This window comes from Perca fluviatilis, chromosome 12 (genome assembly GCF_010015445.1).
Source record: "Perca fluviatilis chromosome 12, GENO_Pfluv_1.0, whole genome shotgun sequence".
In the NCBI taxonomy this organism is placed as follows: Eukaryota; Metazoa; Chordata; class Actinopteri; order Perciformes; family Percidae; genus Perca; species Perca fluviatilis.
In genome coordinates this window covers 35399784-35424101 of record NC_053123.1, presented here as the reverse complement: position 1 = coordinate 35424101, position 24318 = coordinate 35399784, and the positions used below count along the sequence as shown (strand labels likewise).

General features: G+C 47.1%; 1 protein-coding gene across 1 annotated transcript in view; it reads right to left on the bottom strand.

Moving 5' to 3' along the window:
* Positions 1-24318, bottom strand: part of LOC120569477 (titin-like) — a 123873-nt gene that overhangs the window by 35695 nt on the left and 63860 nt on the right. Inside the window, 11 exon segments of the mRNA XM_039817336.1 lie at positions 113-1879; positions 2124-2423; positions 2936-3086; positions 3203-3354; positions 3514-3813; positions 4571-4858; positions 5170-5466; positions 5646-5948; positions 6052-6639; positions 6791-7087; positions 7188-24281. Coding sequence (XP_039673270.1) covers positions 113-1879; positions 2124-2423; positions 2936-3086; positions 3203-3354; positions 3514-3813; positions 4571-4858; positions 5170-5466; positions 5646-5948; positions 6052-6639; positions 6791-7087; positions 7188-24281 — 21537 coding nt within the window.

Below are 24318 nucleotides of genomic sequence, written 5' to 3'. Positions count from 1 at the left end.
TCCCCCTGCAAATTCTATAAATAAATAATAAATAACTATTTTTTGCTGTGTGTCGGACGTGTTTAGAATACAGTGAGTGTACGTTATCCCTTAACACAGAGTGTATACTTACCAACAGGGGAGACAGCGAGTGCATGTTTGCTCTGTTCGCTAACAGGACTAAGTCCGGCGTTGTTCTCAGCGTAAACTCTGAAGGAGTACTCCAGACCGTCGATGAGACCAATGATCCTGTACTCTCGTTTGGAGATGATGGTGGAGTTCACCTTCTGCCACAGGAGGCTGTTTCTGTCCTTCTTTTCAACATGATAGCCCAAAATGGGGGATCCTCCGTCAAAGCCTGGGGCCTCCCACTTGATGGTCATACCGTCACAGGTGATGTTATAGGCCACTGGTTTTGCTGGAGGCCCTGGAGGTTTGTACTGGTGCTGGGCAAGGACTTCTGCTGAGGTGAGTGCTTCACTGACTCCGTACTTGTTCTCTGCACGGACTCTGAACTGGTACTGAGTTCCCTTGACCAGGTTGGGAATCTTGAAGTTGGCCCTGACAACACTGGAGCAAACCATCTTCCAGTTGGCCTGGGAGGTCTCACGTTTCTCCACGCTGTAGCAGGTGATCTCACCACCTCCATTGTCCTTTGGCTCATCCCAGGAAATGATGATGCTCTGGGCTTTAATCTCATCAAAACGGACGGGACCAACAGGCACCGAAGGGGGGGACAGAATGGTCACATTGATGTCGTAGTAGTTCTTGACGACTCTGTTGTCCAGAACCAAGGTGTACTGGCCGGCATGCTCCTTCTTGGCTCCTCTGACAGTGACTGCAGTCTTATTGTCAGTAGTCCTGAAGCGAATCTTGTCACTTTCCTTCAGAGGCAAGTTATCCTTCAGCCAGCTGATTGCAGGTTTGGGTTTACCCTTGAAGGGCAACTCGATGTGGATGTTCTGACCGATACGAACAGGAAGCTCTCCAGTGGGGTAGTCAATGAGGTTGGCCTCAGGTAGAATGATGAAGTCCTTCACGGTGATCGGACCAATCAGGGAGAAGTCACTGTTGCCCTTCTCGTTCTTGGCGAATACTCTGAAGTCCATGACAGCGTTCTCCTTCAGTCCCGTCACCTCGCAGGTGAAGCGCTTGCATGTTCCCCCCAAAGTCCACGTGGGATCTTCCTGGGTTCTCTTTTCAACGATGTATTCGGTGATGTGGCTACCGCCGTCGTGGTCGGGTTTAGTCCACTGCAGGGTGACAGAGGTCTTCGTAGAGTCCAGCATCACCAGGTTTTTAACGGCTCCAGGAGTTTCGGTGGCTCTTACAGGCTCGGTGGTTTCGCAGGTGTCTCCCACACCGTACATATTTTCAGCAGACACACGGAAGAAGTAAGCTACATCCTCCTCCAGGCCCGACACCTTGTAAGTTGTGTTGGTACATTCAGCACAGATCACCTGGTAAGCCTTCATGGTGGACGCCTTCTTCTCGACGATGTAATGAGTGACGGGGGAACCGCCTTCGATGAGAGGAGCCTCCCAGCTTAGCGTCAGATTTCCTCTCGTCACGTTCTTGATCATCAGTTTCTGGCATGTGGCTGGACTGTCCAGAACTTTAACGGAAACGGTGATTATCTTGGGTTCTCCCACACCATTCTCAATTTCCAGCAGGTACTTGCCGCGGTCGTCACGGGTGATCTTGGGGATGAGGAGCGTGGTGGCTCGCTCAGTGTTGGTGATGGTGTAGCGATTGTCAGCAGCTATGTTGCGGTCATCACGGCGCCACGTGACGCCGGGAGCGGGGCGTCCCTTCAGAGGGATAAACACTTCCACGTCACGGCCGGCCCTGACTGTGTACTGGGTCGTCATGGGAACATCCAAGTCCAAATCGGCCTCCTCTGTTGGAGAGAAGTGAAACAAAAACAGTGGGAAAAGCAGAAATTAATTGTCGGTAAGGACATGATTATCCACCATCAGAAAAATAAAACATTTACTCAATATAGCAATAAAGGGCAATAATTAGAAGCAATACAACGTATAGTTTTTAATGCTTTAATGAACTCCCATCGTGTTTTTATCTTGATCATAAAGCAAATATAAAAGACGTGTGAATGCCATAGAGGGATATATATGAATACAAACCCAAGATATCTTTGGCTTGCAAAGGTTGGTACATCTTGATGTCTTCTCCTTTGCCCTTGCAGTTGACAGCAGAGACTCTGAAGTAGTAGTAGACTCCAGGTTTGAGGTGAGACACCACATATTCGCAGTCCTTGACCTGTGGGTTGGTGATTACCCATTCTTTTTCCTCTGTGTTCATCTGTTCCAAAATGTAGTGTGTGATTTCACTGCCGCCATCATAGACGGGCTTCTCCCAGCCGAGGGTGATGGAGGTCTTTGTGGAGTCGAGTACACGCAGCTTGGATGGCTCACCAGGCAGATCTAGAGAAGACAAGGGCATGAATGTCGTCAGAAGATCTTAACGATAAACAAATATTAAGAAGAAATTCGTAAGAGGCTGGCATGGTGATGCTAAGTGACAGTTAAAAGGATAGCGATGGGAGAAATGTGATACCAGCTTGGTTGACATATTTATTGACATCTATAAAAATAAGGGTAACAGGACACTTGTCCATTTATTTTGGAACTGACTGTTCCTTTTTTACAATATATTTGGGCAATACTGCAACTAATGTATTGAGACACGACAAGTATCTATTAAATAGATTGTTAGCAGCTAGCAAGAAAGCTATAACATGAAAATGGTTACAGAATGAATCTCCAACACAGACAGATGGATAGATATTGTGATGAATGTTCTAAGTATGGTCCAACAAAGACATCAGACTAATGTTTGAATGTGTGCCCTAGGTGGCCAACTATTTGTTCATTTTTGGTGTATTTCAGTTTCTTTTAGAAAAGATGAAGTATAAAAAATAAAAATAAAAGCATACCGATGGGGTCGTAGGCCTTGTAGAGTTCAGAAGCCTCAGAGTAGTTTCCTGCTCCAGCCTTGTTGACGGCGCAAACTCTGTACTGGTACTCCCAGTTCTCCACCAGGCCAGTGACTTTTTGCCTGGTGTCTCTGATGGTTCCCTTCACCACCTGGCCAAACACAATTGACATTATGTTGTTTCCACCTCAGTTATCAAGTTATCAGTTTTTTTAAGTGTAAAAGAAGCTAAAGTACTGAAACTGTAAAGATAGGTCAGCAAACAAACCTTGAACCACTGCAGACTCTTCTTCTCCCTCTTCTCCAGATAGTAGCCGTCGATGTCGCTGCCTCCATCCAGCGCTGGTCTTTCCCAGATCACTGTCATGGTGGACTTGGTGATCATGGTCACTTTAGGCTTAGATGGCTCGCTTGGAGGAACTAAAATAAATCAAAATGATCAGGTTAGATAAAATATAGTTTTCCTTTGCTTAAAAAAAAATCCTACATTAAAGTTTAGTACCTTTTCAATACTAATAATTAACTGTGGATTGAACAGCAGTTGTGGTAAATGATGCAGAATTTATTCTGATTGCTTACCAAATGCGTTCTTGGCGATGATAGGTTCAGACTCCATTGGGTCTCCGATGCCGTACTTGTTGACTCCACGGACTCTGAAGATGTACTCATTGCCCGGGATGAGTCTGGGCACGTTAACAATGCAATCGACCAGTTTCTCTGAGACGATGGACCACATGACTCTGCTCGTCTCCCTCTTTTCCACAATGTAATGCGTTACCATGGCACCACCCTCATCAGCAGGAGGGGACCACATGATGGTGATGTTCGTGGCTGTCACCTTCTTGAACTGAATCTCTCCAGCAGGGGGGCCGGACTTGTCTGGATAAGGGGAGGACAGATTCATGTAAGTCAGGGTCCATCCATTATACAAAATAAATTTCATGCAAGGCAAAATGACTAATACATAAATCAGGCTGTTCTCATGATCCACTTATACAGCTGTGAAAAGTAAAGCACTGAAATTGGTATGTATTTCACGTATGTATTGCTTTCAGCACCACATTGACTGCTGCTGTATAAGAGCGTGAAGATTGTCATAGGGAGGAGGTCGGGGGGGGGGGGATGTTTGTCTCCTAAAACACAGGGCTTTCAAGCCGAGGAGCAGAGTTCACTATCCAGGAAAAACACAAGTCTTTCCTTGAAGAAGTTAAGGGGAAAACAAGACTTTCACCCAGGATTCGCATGTTCGTTCCCTTGGAGTGTTTACATCCAAACCATGATCTTTTTCTAAACTTAGCTAGTCGTTTTGGTGCCTGACTTAACTGTCGTCACCGCATGATGCTCACTTTTTGTCTGCTAGGGTCAATTGCCATGGCCCCTGAAAGGACAGTCATTTTGTGCTGCTCTGTACACGGCCCCCAGAAAGCTTTTGTAGACTAAACTCAACTATCAACTGCCGCTGATACGACCGACAGCTCACGGAGCTCTGTAGCCGGCGTCTCGCCTAATTTCGTAGGGTATCATAAGAATTGGTGTGCATAACTTTTCGTACGATATTGTCGAACCCGTTCATGAGAGTGTGTTGCATAAATACAGTTTTTAAATAATATCTGTTATCTGATAATAATCTAAATACCTTGAATGAGCAGTCTGACAGTGGCAGATGCGGTTCCCATGGAGTTCTTCACCTTGACCTCATACAATCCAGAGTTCAGACGAGTGGTGTCCTTCAGGAACAAGCTGGTGGACTCAAATGTGTGTTTGAAAGAGAGCTGGGCACTAGACTCAAGCTCTCTGCCATCCTTAAACCACTCGATAGTGGGAGCAGGTTTGGCTGTGATATTAAACTTGAGCTCCACATTAGATTCAGCCCTGTACTTGACCTCGCTGAAGTACTCTTGAGGTATTTCAATCTCTGGTGCACCTGGATGACAAACCAAATAACAGGCAAGTGACTTCATATTCTGATGGATATATGCATCATACATGAAAGTATGTGTTGGACAACAAAATAGAGAAGGTCATTGTGAAAAATAAAAGTTTATTTCCAATATGTGATATCCAGTATCACAAAATAACGTATCAAAAATATAACATGTTAATTATCGGAGCCAATGTACTAAATTTACTAAAGCAGTGTAAAACATTGCAACTGCATTCCCAAAATAAAAATCAAACAATCAATCATTAAATTTGATGGCAAAACACAGTTTGAAATAAACAAAATAGATGTACCGTAGGTATCCACGCATGTGGCTGGTCCAGCGGTTATGGATGGATTGCTCACTGAGCCAACGGCATTCCTCGCCATGACTCTAAACTCGTATGATTCGTCCTGGGTTAGGCCAGTCACAGCAAAGCGGGTGTCTGTGACATTGGTGAGGTTAGCCTTGGACCACTTAGCACTAACGCCCTCTCTCTTCTCAATGATGTAACCAGTGATCGGGGATCCGCCATCGTAGTTGGGCTTATGCCAGGCCAGGCTAATGGTGTTCTTGGTGATGTCACTTATACGCAAGTCAATGGGTGGCTCTGCAGGAACAGATATTGAGAATTTATTATTAGAAAACTGTTGCAAAGAGATATTAACTGATATCACATCATCAGATATAGCTGAAAATGCCTTGATCTGTAAATAGACACCTAGAGAATTCCACAGCAAAATCAAATTTTCTTTGACTTTTATAGAAAGGTTTGAACATTGCACTCACCGCAGGCATCAATAGCCAGAACTGCATCAGAAATCTTGCTGAAGGCACTGATTCCAGCAGCATTCTCTGCTGCCACCTTGAACTCATAAATAAGTCCAGCATTGATGTTGGTGACCTTAAAGTGTGTAGCACGGATCACCGTTTTGTTGACTCTCTGCCAAAGGATGCTGTTCCTGTCTTTCATCTGGAGATGGTAGCCAAACACGTGGCTGCCACCATCTGACGTTGGCTCCTTCCAGGCTACAGTGATGGTCTCCCTAGTTACATTAGTGATCTCCGGAGTTGACGGAGCTTCAGGAATAGCTGGTAAAAGTAAGAGTTGATGGTTGTTAACATGTTCATCCTGAGAAAGTAAACAAATAATAATGTGAAGATAAAAGAGAGAAGCAAAACAAAGACGACTTACTGTAAGGAAGATTGACAGCGACAGTCGGAGAGTCAATGTGCTCACTGATTCCATATCTGTTCTCAGCCCTGATTCTGAACTGGTACTCAAGGCCAGTGGTCAGCTTCATGATCTTCATGGTGCATCGGGCCACAGCTGAAGAAACATCACTCCAGTTGGCATTGGTTGTCTCTCTCTTCTGGATTATGTAGTTGGTGATAGGGCTGCCACCATCATATGTCGGTGGGAGCCAATTCAGGCTCACGCTGTCTTCTGTGACATCAAAGAGCTCCACAGGTCCAACTGGGGCACTGGGGCGGTCCAGAACCATAATATTCAAAAAGGATTTGGTGGTTCCGTTGGAGTTGGAGGCTATGATATCGTAGCGTCCTGTGTCTCCAGCAATGCTCTCACGCAAAATTATCTTGATGCTGTCAGGGGTGACTTCAGAGTTGAACCTCATTGTTGACTTTAGCAGCACATCATCCTTGGACAGGGAGACTTTAGGCAAAGGCCGGCCCGTCAGTGGAATCTCACACTTGAGTGTGGAGCCGGCTCTAACATACACTGTGTTGTGGGGGAAGTTCTTCATGTCAATCTCAGGAGATTCTGGAGCAGAAAAAGTAAACAGAGATATAGCAGGGGAAATTAGTTGGAATACAATTTAACTTTCTGGTTTTATGCAAAAATGGATGTTCACTAATCAAATCAAAATAAATAACTAATAAATCAAATCTGATCAATCTGATCTGTAACTTACCAAGCTGGTCTTTGACCACTACTGGGGTGATCATTTCCTTAATATCACTGAAGCCAGCATGGTTCTCTGCTCTGACTCTGAAGAAGTACTCAGCATTCTCCCTCAGACCAGACACTGTCAAGTGTATGAACTTGGTTACACCACACTTAACCCACTTCTCCTGGCCTTTCTCCAGAGCTTCCACCAGGTACCCAGTAATTCTGCTGCCTCCGTCATGTTCTGGTTTAGCCCAGGCCAGCGAGACACTCTCCTTGGTCACATCAGTCACACCCAGCTTGGGTGGTGGGCTTGGTTTTTCTTGATAAAGGGGACAAAAATATGTTTTATTTTAATACTCATGTATTATCTTTAGCATAACAATAAGAATATATAATGTTAAAGATTTTAAATTCCATACCTGTGATCTTGGTTCCTACTGTGGTCTCAGCAGAAACACCAACACCATACTCATTCTCGCCCGTCACTCTGAAGTAGTAGACTTCTCCCTCCTGCACGTCTGTTACCTTGTATGTCATTCTGTGGCATGTGTCGGTCAACCTGGTCCAGCCTTTCTTGCTGGCCTCACGGATATCAACAAGGTAGTTCTTGACTGGTCCTCCTCCCTCATTCTCAGGAGTGTCCCAGGTTACAGTAGCAGAGGTCCTCGTCACATCCTTGACCTCTATACGGGCAGGAGGTCCAGGGGAATCCAAAACTCTGACATTGAGTGTCACGGAGGTTGTTCCAACTACGCTAGACAAGGTGATGGTGTATTTGCCAGAGTCATCGCGAGTTGCTTTCTCCACGGTGATAGAGGTGAAGGTGTCTGTGGTTTCAATGGCAGCACGAACTCTAAGGTCAACATCAGGCTTAGACCATGTAACACTGGGGATGGGTTTGCCTCTGAAGGGCACTGTCATGGTAAATGAGCTTCCATCCTTCACAATAAGAGTCTTCCTCATCTCATTGCTGATGTCAAAGACCGGCTCTTCCTCTCTTTCTTTGGCGATTTGTTTGTCTGTCTCAGGACTGGGCTCACTGACTCCAATCTTGTTAATGGACTTGACAACAAACACATATTCAGCACCAGGTGTCAATTTAACCACTGTAAACTCTGTGTTCTTGGTATTCTGGACTCCAACAATCCATTCATCATCTGAAGTATTCCTGTATTCAACTCTGTAACCAGTAACCGGTGCTCCACCATCAAATAATGGCTTATTCCATGACAGGGTGACTGTGGTCTTTGTAGAGTCGATTATCTTGGGCTTAGCAGGAGGTGAAGGCAGGAACTGTGGGTCTTCAGCCTTGGTGAGAGGGCAAGGGATGCTGGGAGCACTAAGGCCAGCAGCGTTTTCTGCAAAAACTCTGTATTCATACTCACTGCCTTCACGAAGGTTTGAAGCTTTGACTCTGAGATCATAAACAGGTTTCTTGTTGACACGGCACCAGCGAAGGCCAGTCTTCTCTCGCTTTTCAATGACATAGCCAGAGATACTGCTGCCACCATCAGAAGTTGGTCTTTCCCAACAGATGGTCATTGCCTCACCTGTAACTGAGGTGACCTGAACATTAGTGGGAGATGCAGGCACAGTGAATGGATCCATGGCCTTTATTGGTTCACTTTCCAGGGCCTCACCCTCCCCATATTTGTTGACTCCCCTAACTCTTAAGATATACTCATTTCCTTTGAGCAGTTTGGTTACTTTACAGGTGGTTGCCTTCATGTCACCATAGACAAGAGTCCAGGCGAGGCGACTGGTCTCGCGTTTCTCGACAATGTAGTGCATGATTTCAGCACCACCGTTCTCCTGAGGCGGACCCCACGTTATGGTGCATTTCTCGGCTGTGAGGCCAGACACTGTCATTGGTCCTGAGGAAGGTCCAGGTCGGTCCAGAACTTTACAGTTGACAGCCACAGACCTAGTTCCTGCCACATTGTGCAGGGTCAGGACATACTGTCCAGAGTCCCTCCTGATGACGTCTCTGACAATTAATGTGGTTGCGAAGTTGGTGGAGGTGATTTCACACCTGGCCTTTGCATCAATCTCCTTTCCATCCTTCCACCATGAGACAACTGGGAGTGGACGGCCTGTGATTTCAGCATCAATTTGAATGATCTCTCCAGCCTTAACAACAACCAGCTGTCTGAGCTTATCTTCCATGATAATAGTTGGAGGGTCTACATCATCCTTGACTGTGACAGGACCAGTGCTTTCTGATGGAGCACTCAATAGCTCTGCAGAATTCTTAGCAATGACATGGAAGTCATATTGGACATCTTCTGTGAGGCCTGTGACATCAAAGTAAGTGTCTTGCAGGTTGGTGAAGTTGCATTTCAGCCAGCGGCCATCTGGAAGTTCTTTACGCTCAACAATGTAGCCAGTTATCTTTACTCCGCCATCATATTCTGGCTTATCCCAGAAGAGGGAAACTGAAGTCCTGGTAATGTTGGTGACTCTAAGGTTACGTGGAGATTCACATGGATCCCTGGCTGCCACAGGGTCACTGGCCTTAGTGCATGGACCAATTCCAGCAATATTCTCAGCATAGACTCTGAACTGATACATCAGTCCTTCTTCAATGCCTGTCATCTTGAACTGGTTCTCAGCCAGCAGACCTCTGTTGACCTTGGTCCACAGGATGCTGCTTTGGTCTTTGCATTCAATGTGGTAACCAATTACAGGGCTGCCACCATCACTGGCAGGTCTGCCCCATACCACAAGCATGCCATACTTGGTGGCATGGGAAACATGGACGTTGGTAGGTGGGCCAGGAGGCTCGAAGGGATACTGAGCAATAACAGGAGTAGAGTCAATGGCTGAACTCTTGCCATAACGGTTCTCAGCTGCAATACGGAACTGATACTCTGTTCCCTGAGTGAGACGAGCCACCTTGATTGATGTCCTGGCTACTGTCGCTGAGACAATCTGCCATGTGGTTGTGGTAGTGTCTCTTTTCTCCACCACATAGTTGTTAATTTGACAACCACCGCTATAGGTTGGAGGATCCCAGGACAGTGTGATGAAGTCAGCGCTCACCTCATCCATCCTAATGTTGCTGGGTGGGCCAGGTTTGTCAAGGATAACAACGTGGACTACAGCCGTCTTGGTGGCAAGTGAGTTTGTCAGAGTAATCTCATAATTTCCTTTATCCTCCTTGGTTGCTTCCTTGATGGTAATCTTGGATGAGGTCTTAGAAGTAAGAACATTGACCCTGGTCGTCTGCTTAAGCACCTGGCCGTCCTTCTTCCAGGACACTTCAGGCTGAGGTCTGCCTTTGATGGGAACATCAATCTTCAGGTCATCTCCGGCTTTTACACTGTATGTGTCGTACAACAGGTTGATGGTGGGTTCCACTGTGATGTCTTTCACCACCACAGGGGTAGCCAGAGGCTTGGCATCGCTCTTGCCCTTATCATTCACTGCAAACACCCTGAAGGAGTATTCCTCTCCACTTGTGAGTCCACCAATAGTAGCTTCCAATGCTTTGACTTCACTGCAAACAGTCCATTTGTCATCTCCCTTGGGCTGCATCTCCACAATAAAGTTTGTTATCTTGCTGCCTCCATCATGATCCGGTTTCTCCCAGGAAAGAGTGACAGTGTGACGAGTCACATCAACCAGGATAACCTTTCCAGGAGGTAAAGGAGCCTCAGCCACTTTGACTTGATCCGTGGAGGCAGGCAGACCTACTCCCAGCTCATTCACAGCTAACACACGGAAATAATATCGGCCTCCTTCCTGCAGGTCAGAAATAATGTACGAGTTCCTCACACAGTTTGTGCAAACACTGGTGAAAGCCATTCTCTTCTGCTCTCTCTGCTCCACAATATAGTGTGATATCTTAGCCCCACCGTCTATTAGAGGAGGCTCCCAGGAGAGAGAGACAGAAGTTCTCTTCACATCCTTAACTACAAGGTTGGTAGGAGTGCTAGGGGAGTCCAGAACTCTTACATTGATGAAGGCTGATTTGGAGCCACTGAGGTTCTCAAGGGTCAGTACATATTTGCCAGTGTCGAATCTATCGACATTCTCAATCACCAGCATTGTGTAAGAGCTTGTGACTTCAATTTGGGCACGCTCATTCAAAGTGCCATCAGCCTTTGACCATCTGACTTCAGGCTCAGGCTTTCCTCTGATTGTCACAAACAGACGCAAGGTGGCAGAGGCACGGACATTGACCATCTTCCTCAGGTCAGCATCTAGTTCAATTTCAGGAGCCTCCAGCTTCTCCGCAGCAATCACAGAACCAGGTAAGTCCACATGCTCTCCTACTCCCTCACAGTTAATAGCAAAGATGCGGAAGTTGTACTCTGCATTTTCCTTTAGACACTTTACTGTATATTGGGTGGCCTGAACACCACTTGGTGGTGTGCAAGTGATCCATTCATCATCCGTTGCCTCCTTCCTTTCAACAACATATCCGCTGATCTGTGCTCCGCCATCATAGATAGGCCTGGACCAGGACAGAGAGACTGTGGTGCTTGAATGGCCAGTGACTTTGGCGTTATTTGGAGGTCCTGGTGGGTAAATGGCATCACAGGCCTTGATGTATTCAGTTGGTGCGCTAGGCTTTCCCACACCAGCAGCATTTTCAGCTGAGATCCTGAATTCATAAGAGTGGCCCTCTGTGAGGCCAGTGCATCTGAACCTCAGGTCATTCAGCCTCTTCTTGTTGCATTTAGTCCATCTGATGCCATCCTTATCACGTTTTTCAAGGACATATCCTTCAATCTCAGCTCCTCCATTATGCTCTGGTCTCTCCCATGTAAGCACTATGGAGTCCCTAGTGATAGCGCTTGTCTCTGGGGTGGAGGGAGCACTGGGAGTGGTGAAGGGGTTACGAGCAATAACAGGCTCAGATTCCAAAGGCTCACCAACGCCATATTTATTCACAGCAGTGACTCTGAAGATGTATTCATTGCCAGGCAGCAGTTTTGTGATTTTGTAGCTGATGGCCTGGATCTTGGGCTCAACAACGGTCCATGACAAACGACTGGTCTCTCTCTTCTCAATGATGTAGTGAGAGATGCTGGCTCCACCATCATGTGAGGGATGGTTCCAGTGCAGATAACATTTTTCAGCTGTGACCCCTTTAACTTCAAGTGGGCCATCTGGAGGACCAGGTCTATCCAGAACTTTAACATTAACTGGAATCATCTTGACTCCTCCCACATTGACAAGTTTGAGGACAAAGTGGCCACCGTCCACTCTGACACATTCCTTGACTGTCAGGATAGTACGTGTGAGTGTGGTCTTGACCTCCATTCTTGGTGTGGTTTTATCAATCTCCTTTCCATCCTTTATCCAAGTCACTTCAGGCAGAGGCTTGCCAGTGAAGTCAGCATCAATGAAAAATGTCTCACCAGCACTAACAACAGTCAGATCTTTGAATTTAGAATCCATGGTGGCCTCTGGAGCCTCAATTTCATCTTTAGCAGTAATTTCTCCTGTGCTCTGAGAAGGACGGCTGGAAATGCCTGCAGCGTTCCTGGCAACGACTCTGAACTCGTAAACACAGTCCTCAGTCAGGCCAGTGAGTGTGAACTGGGTATCAATGATGTTGGTGAAAGTGGCCTTCATCCAGCGAGTATCTGGGTGCTTCCTCCTTTCGATCAGATAGCCAGTAATTGCACTGCCTCCATCATACTGAGGCCTGGTCCACTGAAGTGTGACATGATTTCTGGTAATTTGAATGGCCTCTGGAGTGCCTGGTGGATCACAGGGGTCCCTGGCTACAGTGCTTTCAGAGACCTTGCTTGCTGGGCTGAGTCCAGCGATGTTCTCAGCATAAACTTTGAATTCATACTCAATACCTTCTTCCAGCTCAGTAGTCTTGAAACGTGTGTCTGGGATTAGAAGTTTGTTGAGTTTAGTCCACAAGAGGCTGTTTTTCTCCTTTCTCTCAAGGTGATAGCCTAGGACAGGGCTGCCACCATTGTTGGTTGGAGGTTTCCACTCAACAACCATATTATCCTTGGTTGCAGCAGAAATAAATGGTGTTTCTGGGGCAGCAGGCACACTGAATGGATACTGAGCAATAGCAGTGGGAGAGACAATGGCAGGACTCTTTCCATATCTGTTCTCAGCAGACACTCTGAATTGATACTCAGTTCCAGTCTTCAAGTTGCTGACTTTGATGGTTGTCCTGGCAATAGTAGCAGACACAATCTGCCATGCTGTTGTGGTGGTGTCTCTCTTCTCCACAATGTAGTTGTTGATCTGACAACCTCCGGTATACTCTGGTGGCTCCCAGGAGAGTGTGACATGATTAGAGCTAACTTCCTCAATCTTCACAGGGCCTGTGGGTGGGCCAGGCTTTTCAAGAATAATGACAGTAATCTCCTCTGTAGCTGTTCCTATGCTGCTGGTGGCTGTTATGGTGTATTTACCAGAGTCTTCCTTATTTGCATCCTTGATGCACAGCTTAGTAGATGATGCTGTGCTTAATACATTCAGTCTGGTTGTCTCCTTAAGAGCATGCCCATCCTTCTTCCATTCAACTGTGGGAACAGGACGCCCAATCACTGGAATCTCCATCTTCAGATCCTCACCTGACTGTAAACTGTATGTGTTGAATGTCATCTTGAATCTGGGCTTAATAGTTACATCTTTAGCAGTGACTGGTGCAGCCAGAGGCCTTGGGTCACTCCTGCCCTTCTCATTGAAAGCTGACACTCTAAACAGGTACTCATGGCCTGCACTTAGGCCTGTGACAGTGCCCTCACAAGTTTTGGTTGTGGCAGCTACCACCCATTCTTCTGAACCCACAGGCTGCATCTCAATGTAATAGCCCATGATTCTGCTGCCTCCATCATGGTCTGGCTTCTCCCAGGAGAAGGAGGCAGAGGTTTTGGTCACTTCAGTCAAGGTGACCTTACCCACTGACAGAGGAGGTTCAGAGGTCTTAACTGGGTCTTCTGTCTCAACTCCCTGTCCCACGCCAAACTCGTTCTCTGCCAAGACTCTGAAATAGTAGATGATTCCCTCAGTGAGGCCAGTGATACGGTAGCTTGTCTTTGTGCACTTGTTGTCCACGTTAGAGTAAACTATCCTGGTAGACTCACGCTTTTCAACAAGATAATTTTTGATTCTTGCACCACCATCAATAAGAGGAGGCTCCCACGTCAGAGTGACACTTTCCCTCTTAATGTCTTTTACGGTTAGATTCAGTGGGGCCCCTGGAGTGTCCAGAACTTTAACAGAGACAAAGGCTGATTTGGTGCCAGCGCTATTTTCCAAGTTGAGAATGTATTTTCCAGCATCATATTTGTCACATATGTCAATGGAGAGCTGTGTGTAATCTTCACCAGTGTCTATCTGAACTTTACTGGGCAGTACTCCATCCTCCTTGGCCCAGTTGATCTCAGGAGCAGGACGGCCCTTGAATGGAATGGAGATTCTCATTGAACCTCCTGCACGGACAACTATTCCCTTTCTGAGCTCTGAATCCAGAATCATTTCTGGAGGTTCAATCTTATCGATAGGTTTCACGACTCCCTCGACCTCGGTAGCCTCGCCAACACCCAGCTTATTGATGGCACATATGCGTACCTTGTATTCCTGGTGCTCTATCAACTTGGTGATGGTAAACTTGGTAGCATTAACTCCGGAGGGTGGGGTGCACATGCTCCACTCCTCCTCATCAGCCTTAGTAATTTCCACAGCGTATCCTTGAATCTCACAACCACCATCATAGATAGGCCGGTGCCAGGCCAGAGTGACGGTGTCTTTAGTCGTGTCGACAACATGGGCATTGGTGGGACAGCCCGGTTCAAAGGAGGGATCACAGGCTTTGAGGTACGGTGTAGGTGGGCTTGGCTGACCCACTCCAGCTGCATTCTCAGCAGATAGCCTGAATTCATATTCATGGTCCTCAGTCAGACCTGTTACTCTGAAACGCAAGTCTGTCACTCTACGTTTGTTGCACTTGGTCCACCTCACTCCAGCTCTGTCTCTCTTCTCAACAATGTAACCAACAATCTCACTGCCTCCATTGGTTTGAGGGCGGTTCCAGCAGACAGTCATGGAGTCCCTGGTAATATTAGTGATCTCAAGCTCCTGAGGTGAGCCAGGGGGAACATAAGGATTTCTCATGATAACTGGAGCTGATTCAAGAGGCTCACCCACACCATATTTGTTGACAGCCATGACTCTGAAGATGTACTCATTGCCCTTCAACAGCTTGGTAACCTTGAACATGGTAGCTCCACAGTCACTTGACACAACTGTCCATGCCAGGCGGCTGGTTTCTCTCTTCTGAATGACATAGTGAGAAATACTAGCTCCTCCATCGTGCCTGGGGGGCAGCCATGACAGTGAGCACTTCTCCTCAGTGACATTGCTGACAGTAAGAGGTCCCTCTGAGGGGCCTGGTCTGTCCAGGACTTTCACACTGAATGGAACAGTCTTACTTCCAGCCACATTAGTCAGAACCAGTGTGTACTGTCCACCGTCCACTCTGATGGCATCCTTCACAAGGAGCCAAGCCTTGAAATCAGTGTTTTTCAGCTCAGCTCTTGCTGAGTTTTCAACTTCAACATTTCCCTTGAACCACTGAGCTGTGGGGATGGGCTTTCCTTCCACACTGGCCTCCAGACTGAAAGTCTCTCCAGCATTGATAACAATGGTCTGGTTGTACATAGGATCTGTGTCACACTTAGGTGGTTCAATTGCATCCATGGCTGTGATGGATCCTGTGCTTTCAGAGGGCTTGCTGACAGCACCAGCTCCATTTCTTGCAATTACTCTGAAATCATATTTACCGTCTTCCGTTAGGCCAGTAACTGTGAATTCATGTTCAATGACATTTGCAAAACTGGCTTTCATCCACTTTCCTTCAGGAAGGTCACGTTTCTCCACTACATAGCCAGTAATTAAGCTTCCACCGTCATACTCTGGAGGGGTCCACTTCAGCTTCACTGAGTGCCTAGTTACAATTAAAGCCTCAGGACGGCCAGGGGGATAACATGGGTCACGGGCTACATACCCTTCAGAAACTTTGCTGCATTTTCCAATGCCAACTATATTTTCAGCATAGACTCTGTACTCATACTCAATGCCTTCCTCAAGAGGAGTAGATTTGAACCTGCAGTCTTGGATGAGCATTTTGTTGATCTTGGTCCAGAGGATACTGTTCTTCTCCTTTCTCTCCAGATGATAGCCCAAGATGGCACTGCCTCCATCAGATGGGGGCTTGTGCCACTCAACCACCATATAGTCTTTAGAGTACAGAGACACAAATGGTGTTCCTGGTGGGCCAGGCTCCTGGAACGGATACTGTGCCACAACAGGCTCTGAATCAATTGCATAACTCTTTCCATATCTGTTCTCAGCATAGATTCTAAACTGGTATTCACTGCCTGTCTTCAGATTGGCCACTTTTAGTGTTGTTCTGGCCACAGTGGCAGATACAACCACCCAGTTGGTTGTGGTTGTGTCTCTCTTCTCAACCACATAGTTGGAGATTGGGCAGCCACCAGTATATGTAGGAGGTTCCCAGTTAAGAGTCATACTCTCAGCACTGACATCCTCTATTTTGACCGGGCCTGTTGGTGGGCCTGGTTTGTCCAGGGTAATCACCTCAATAGTGGCGTCTTTGGAACCCAGGGTATTGGCGATATTGATGCTGTACATGCCTCCATCCTCTTTGGTAGCATCCTTTATGGTGAGAGTGGTAAGACGTGCTGAGTCAGTGACATTGACTCTGGTGGTCTGCTTAAGGGCGGATCCGTCCTTTGTCCAAGTGATGGTTGGCTTTGGATGACCAGCAATTGGGACCTCTATCTTTAGGTCATACCCTACCTGGACACTGTATGTGCTCACTTTGGGTCTAACTGCAGGCTCAATCACAAGGTCCTTAGTTACAACAGTTTGAGCCAATTGTCTGGGGTCACTTTTGCCCTTGTCATTTACAGCAACAACTCTGAACTGGTACTCCTCTCCCTTGAGTAGGTTTGTCACTACAGTCTCCAGTGCCTTCCCACTGGCACACAGAGACCAAGCTTCACTGTCCTTAGGTGCCAGCTCAACTTCGTAGTAACTGATCCTACTGCCGCCGTCATGTTCAGGCTTCTCCCAGGTGAGAGTTACAGTGCTAGAAGTGACGTCAACAACACTAACTTTACCAGGTGGCTGAGGCTTCTCAGATATCTTTATTGGTTCTATAGTTTTAGCAGGGAGACCCACCCCATATTCATTCTCAGCCAAGACTCTGAAGAAGAAGATTCCACCCTCTGGGAGAGGCTCAACTTTCCATGACATCTTGTTGCAGGTGGTGACGGGAGAATAAACCTTTCTAGTGCTCTCACGCTTCTCAACAATGTAATGCTTTATCCTTGAGCCGCCATCAAGAAGTGGAGGCTCCCATGTGAGAGTGACAGAGTTCTTGGTAATCTCTTTCACAAAGAAGTTAGCTGGTGGACTAGGTGAATCCAGGACTCTGACACTGATGAAGACTGACTTTACTCCGCTGGCATTTTCTGCAGTCAGGGTGTACTTGCCTGTGTCAAATCTGTCAACATTTTCAATGACAAGTGAAGCATAGCTGCCTGTATTGTCAATCTGGGCAGTCTCCTTAATCTCACCCTCAGCCTTGCCCCATTTCACCTCAGGAGCTGGACGACCTCTCACAGGAACAAACAGCCTGAGAGTGCTTGCTGCTCTAATGTTGATCATCTTTCTCATATCAGCATCAAGGTCAAGATCAGGAGCCTCAAGTTTCTCCTCCAGAAGAATCTTTCCTGTAATATCAGCATGCTCGCCAACACCAACTTTGTTGATGGCACACACTCTGAATTGGTATTCATGCTTCTCCAGAAGCTTTGTCACTGTAAACTTAGTTTCTGTGATTCCAGTTGGAGGAGTGCATATAAACCACTCATCCGATGCTACATCGCAGGCCTCAACAATGTAAGCCTGAATCTCACAGCCACCATCATAGATGGGTTTGCCCCATGTCAGGGAAACAGTGGACCTAGATGTGTCCACCACCTTGGGATTGTTTGGTGGGCCTGCTTTGAAGATAGGATCCAATGCTTTGTAGTACACTGTTGGTGCACTAGGTGTGCCAACACCAGCAGCATTTTCAGCAGCAACTCTGAATTCATAGCTGTGGTTTTCTAGGAGCCCTGTTACTCTGAAACGCAGCTCACTCACTGTGCGCTTGTTGCACCTGGTCCATCTCACACCATCTTTGTCACGTTTTTCAACAACGTATCCCTGGATGGGACTGCCACCATCATTAGTTGGTCTCTCCCAGGTCACTACCATGGAATCTTTGGTGATTGTGGAGACTTCTACCTCAGTTGGAGAGTTCGCAGTGACAAATTGATTTCTGGCAATCATTGGCTCGGATTCTAGAGGCTCACCAACTCCGTATTTGTTGACTGGAATCACTCTGAAGATATACTCATTACCAGGAAGTAGTTTTGTGATCTTCAGGTTCAGGGTCTGAACTTTTTGTTCAACTACAGTCCAAACCAGTCGGCTGGTTTCCCTCCTCTCAACAATGTAATGGGAAACATCACTACCTCCATCTTGCAAGGGAGATTTCCAGGCAATGGAGCATTTCTCACTGCTGATCCCATAGATAGAGATAGGGCCATCGGGTGGACCTGGTCTGTCCAGGACCTTGACATTAATGTTAACAGATTTCTCTCCTCCAACATTCTTTACCAGCAAAGTGTACTGACCTCCATCAACACGGATAGCTTCTTTAACAACTATACAAGCTGTAAAGTCTGTGTTCTTAAGCTCCAGGCGTGCTGCTTCAGAAATCTCTTTGCCCTCCTTTATCCAGTGTACTGTGGGCACAGGCTTACCATAGACACCAGCCTCGAGCTTGAATGTCTCTCCAGCATTTACCACCACAGCCTGGGAGTACTTAGCTTCTAAGTCAATCTTGGGTGGATCCACCTCATCCTTGGCAGTGATGGCTCCAGTAGAATCAGAGGGCTGGCTGAAAACACCTGCTGCATTTCTGGCAATAACACGAAACTCATAAATTTGTTCTTCAGTGAGTCCTGTGACAACAAATACAGTCTCAATGACGTTGGCGAAACTGGCCTTCATCCAGCGGCCAGCTCCCTCTTTCTTCTCAACCACATAGCCTGTGATCTTAATGCCGGCATCATACTCAGGTTTGGTCCATCTGAGTGTCACTTGGTTTCTTGTCACTATGACAGCCTCTGGTTTGCCTGGTCTGTCACAAGGATCTCTGGCCACTTGCATTTCAGTCAGTTTGCTGGCTTTGCTGAGGCCAACAATGTTCTCAGCATAGACTCTGAACTCATACTCAATACCCTCCTCAAGGCCAACAACCTTAAATCTGGTCTCTGGGATTATTTGTTTGTTCTGTTTCACCCACAGTATACTATTTCTCTCTTTGAGCTCCAAGTGGTAGCCCATAATTTTGCTTCCACCGTCACTGCTGGGTTTCTCCCATACAACCACCATGCTCTCCTTGGTGGCTGACTGGACTACAACAGAACGTGGTGGGTGGGGCACCTCAAATGGATACTGAGCAACAATGGTTTCAGAGAGCAGGACTGAAGACTTGCCATATCTATTCTCTGCAGCAATCCTAAACTGATACTCAGTTCCAGTCTTCAGACGGGCTGCCTTGATAGTGGTTCTGGCCACAGTAGCTGACACAATCTGCCAGTTAGTGGTAGATGTGTCTCTCTTCTCAACAATGTAATTGTTGATGGCGCAACCACCGTCATACTCTGGTGGATTCCAGGACAGGACCAAGCTGTCAGCAGTGACCTCATCCATCTTAATTGGGCCGGTTGGAGGACCAGGCTTATCTAGAACAACAACACTGATGTCTGTAGATGCCTCTCCAACGGTGTTGATCAGTTTGATAGTGTATGTGCCCACATCATCTCTGCAAGCGTCCTTAATAACCAGGAGAAGGTTTTTGTCTGTGGCATCAGCATTAACTCTTGTTGTCTCCTTAAGAGCAATGCCATCTTTGAGCCAAGCTGCTGTAGCCTTGGGACAGGCGGAATATGGTACATCAATCTTCAGATCATCTCCCGCTAGCACACTGTACGTGCTAAAGAGCAGTTTGAAGGTTGGGGAGATGACTAGGTCTTTAGCCACCACGGGCACACTAAGAAGACGTGGGTCACTAACTCCCTTTTCATTGGTGGCTGAGATACGGAACATGTACTCCTCTCCCTGTGTAAGGCCAGTTACAACAGCCTCATTGGTCTTTACAACCATGACCTGGATCCACTTCTCACTGCCTTTACCCTGCATCTCAACATTATAGCCTGTGATTCTGCTCCCACCATCATGGTCAGGCTTTTCCCAAGTTAGTGTGACGCTGGAGCTGGTAACTTCACGAAGGGTCACTTTGCCCGGTGGTAGAGGCTTCTCTGACACTTTAATTGGTTCAACAGTCTCTGCTGGGAGGCCAATTCCATATTCATTTTCAGCCAGGATTCTAAATGAGTACAATTTTCCTTCCTCCAGGTCTCCAATTTTCCAACTAGACTTATGGCAGCTGGCACAGACAGTGGTGTAGGCCTTTCTGTGTGACTCACGCTTCTCCACAATGTAGTTGCGGACTCTGGAGCCACCATCAATGAGAGGTGCATCCCAAACGAGTGAAACTGAATCTCTAGTGACCTCCTTGATAATCAGATTCTGAGGTGCTCCAGGACTATCTAGCACCCTGACATTAACAAAGGCTGTTTTGCTTCCTGAGGCATTCTCTACAGTCACCATGTATTTACCTGCATCAAACCTGTCAACATTGTCTACCTGAAGAGTAGTGAATGATGGGGTGATTTCAATGAGAGCTCGGTCTAGGGATTCTCCATGTTCTCTTGACCATTTAACTTCAGGTACTGGTCTGCCCTTAATTGGAACAAAGAGTCTGAGTGTGCTACAGGCTCTGAGGATGACCACCTTACGCAGCTCTGCTCCAAGTTCAATTTCTGGAGGAAGCAATCTGTCTTCAGCCTTGGGGGTTCCAGGAACAGCAGCGGGCTCTCCCACTCCCTCACAATTAGTGGCACAGATGTTGATTTTGTAATCTTGGTTTTCCTTCAAGCTGGTAATAGTGAAGGAAGTGGCTGTCCATCCCTTCTTGGGAGTGTGTATTGTCCACTCATCCTCCTCAGGCAGGCAGGTCTCCACAATGTAACCAGTGATTTCAGAACCACCATCGTAGACAGGCTTGTTCCAGGCAAGGGTAATGGAAGACTTGGTTGTGTCCAGCACTCTGGGGTTCCCTGGAGGTCCAGGCTGGAAGATAGTGTCTACAGCTTTGTAGAATGGACTGGAAGGACTAGGCTGGCTTAGACCAGCATTATTTTCAGCAAAAACTCTGAATTCATACTCATGATCTGGTGTGAGGCCAGAGGCCTTGAAACGCAGGTCAGTTACAGTCCTCTTGTTACATTTTACCCAGCGCAGGCCAGTCTTATCCCTTCTCTCAATTACGTATGTGTTTATTCTGCTGCCTCCATCATGTTCAGGGCGTTCCCAGCAGACGACCATGGAGTCTTTGGTAATGCTGGTGACTTCAGGCTGTGTTGGTGGGTCACTGGGGACATAGGGGTTGGCACAGATGATCGCTTCAGACTCCCGGGGCTCACCCACGCCATACTTGTTTACAGCCATTACTCTAAAGATGTATTCATTGCCCTTTAGAAGCTTGGTAACCTTTAGCCTGTTTGCCTGAAGGTCTGTAGCCACATTTGTCCATGCCAACCTACTGGTCTCTCGCCTCTGAAGGATAAAGTACTCAATCTTGGCACCACCATCATGTGTTGGATGCAGCCAGTTAAGAACACATTTCTCAGCAGTGACGTCAGTAACAGTGAGGGAGTCTGGTGGTCCAGGTCTGTCGAGCACCTTGACATTATAGGTAAACTTGGCAAATCCACCAGGATTGCTGGCGGTCAGAATAAAAACACCTCCGTCCCTCCTCAGGGAATCTTTGTTCATTAGAGTTGTGTGGAAATCAGTTGTCTTTATCTCTATTTTGGCTGTATCAACAAGTTCCTTTCCTTCCTTGGTCCATACCAAAGATGGTAGTGGTCTGCCAGTCACACTGGCCTCCAGCTTGAACACCTCTCCTGCCATGACAACAACATTGCTGCTATAGGATGCGTCAACATCAAGCTTGGGCTCTTCAATGTCATCTCTGCATGTGATTGCCTCTGATGTCGGGGATGGAGCACTAACAGCACCAGCTGAGTTTCTAGCAAACACTCGGAATTCATAAGTTGCATCTTCGATCAGACCACTGACCGTGTAGATGGTTTCTAGGATGTTGTTGAAGTTGGCTTTGAGCCAGCGTCCATTGGGCATCTCTCTCCTCTCTACTGTGTATCCAGTAATGGAAAATCCACCATCTCCCTCTGGTTTGGTCCATGACACTGTGACCTCATGTCTGGTGACATTCAGTGCCACGGGCCTACCTGGTGGGTCAACAGGGTCCAAAGCATACATAGTATCAGAGGGTTTGCTGGGTTTGCTGAGACCAGCCATGTTTTCAGCAATAACACGGTGTTCATATGCAATTCCATCAACAAGGCCTGTTGATTTGAAGATATTTCCGACAACAAGAGCTTTGCTGACCCTCTGCCACAGAATGCTGTTTTTCTCTTTTCTGTCCACATGATAGCCAAGGATGACACTGCCTCCATCAGAGGAAGGCTCGTTCCAACTCAGAGTCATTGCATCCTTGTTGAAAGATGTGACCACAGGAATGCCTGGCTGGCCTGGCACATCAAATGGATAGGCAGCCAACACTGGTTCAGAGATAATGCATGGTCCAATGCCATATCTGTTCTGGGCCTTGACACGGAACTGATATTGGGTTCCAGTGTTGAGTCGGGCTGCCTTGAATGTGGTGCGGATCACTGTAGCTGCCAACTCCATCCAGGAAGTACCAGTAGTCTCCCGCATCTCAACAATATAGTTGTTGATAGGTACACCTCCATCACTCTCTGGTGCTTCCCAGGACATAAGAACATAATCACATGAGACCTCTTCCAACTTGATGGGACCAGTGGGAGGACCTGGAATGTCATGGACCAGGACTGTGATCGTCTCAGTCACTGTACCCAGCATGTTCTTACCAGTCATGGAATACTGGCCTTCATCAGTCCTCTTGATCTCACCAATGTTGAGGATAGTAGATGTTGGTGTGGTTTCAATGTTGATTCGTTGTGTCTCCTTGATCCTTATGTCTCCCTTCTTCCAGGAAACGTCAGGCCTGGGTTTGCCGAGCACTGGAATCTCCACCTTGACACGGTCTCCTGCCTTGGCAATGACCGTCTTCTGGTACACTCCACGCAGGTCAAAGGAAGGAGCGGAAGTATGCTCTTTGATAATAGCTGGCCTGCTCTCACGAGGGTCGCTCCTGCCTGATGCATTGACAGCCATTATGCGGAAGGTATATTCTGCACCTTCAATCAGATCGGTGACAGTGTAGTCCAGAGCCTTGATGGTGCCCATATGGACCCACTGCTCAGTGTCCTTCTTCTGGGCCTCAATGACATATCCGGTGATCAAGCTGCCGCCATCATGCAGGGGCTTTGCCCATGCCAGGCTGGCACTATCAGCTGTCACATCTGTAACATACAAGTTCTCTGGCGCAGTGGGGGCCTGGGACACCCTGATTGGCTCAGGAGATTCAGCGGGCTCACCTACACCCAAGTCATTCTCAGCAGAGATACGGAAGTAGTAGTAAGCTCCCTCTTCAAGGTCTGTAAACTTGTAGGAACACTTCTGCCATTTAGTGGTAAGCACTGTGTAGGCTTTCTTGGTAGCCGCCCTCTTTTCAATAACATATCTGTGAATCTTAGAACCACCATCGATTATGGGGATTTCCCACTGGAGGGTGATGCTGTTCTTAGTGATCTCCCTAGGCTGGACATTGACTGGTGGTCCTGGTGTGTCCAAAACCTTGACATTAACAAATCCGGTCTTTTTTCCAGCAACATTCTCAAGACACAGGTTGTACTTTCCAGCATCATATCTGGTGCAGTCAGGAATAACCAGTAGAGTGTAGGACTCTGTGGTGTCAATGTGTGCACGTGTTTTCAAGTTGGTATCATCTTTACTCCAGGTTACTTCTGGAACAGGACGTCCCCTAATAGGCACAAACATACGGATTGAAGCACGGCACCTGACCACCAGGGTTCTCCTGAGTTCAGCATCCAGTTCAAAGTCTGGCAGTGTCTCCTGGTCCACCAGTTCAGTCACTTTCTCAACCTCTGCAGGCTCGCCAACTCCCTCGGAATTAACAGCGCTGACTCTGAAGTGGTATTTGCCTCCTTTTTGAAGTTTACCAATAACGTATTCAGTAGCTTTCACTGGATACTGTGTCTCCACCTCCCAGTCATCAAGCCCTTCCTTTTTGTACTCAACAATATATCCATCTACTTCAAGACCACCATCATAGTGGGGTCGGCCCCAGACGAAGGTGGCTGTGGTTTTTGTGGTTTCTGTAATTTTGGCGTTGGATGGAGGACCAGGTGGATCTAATGAACAAGAAAAACAGGGGTTCAAAAAAGTTAA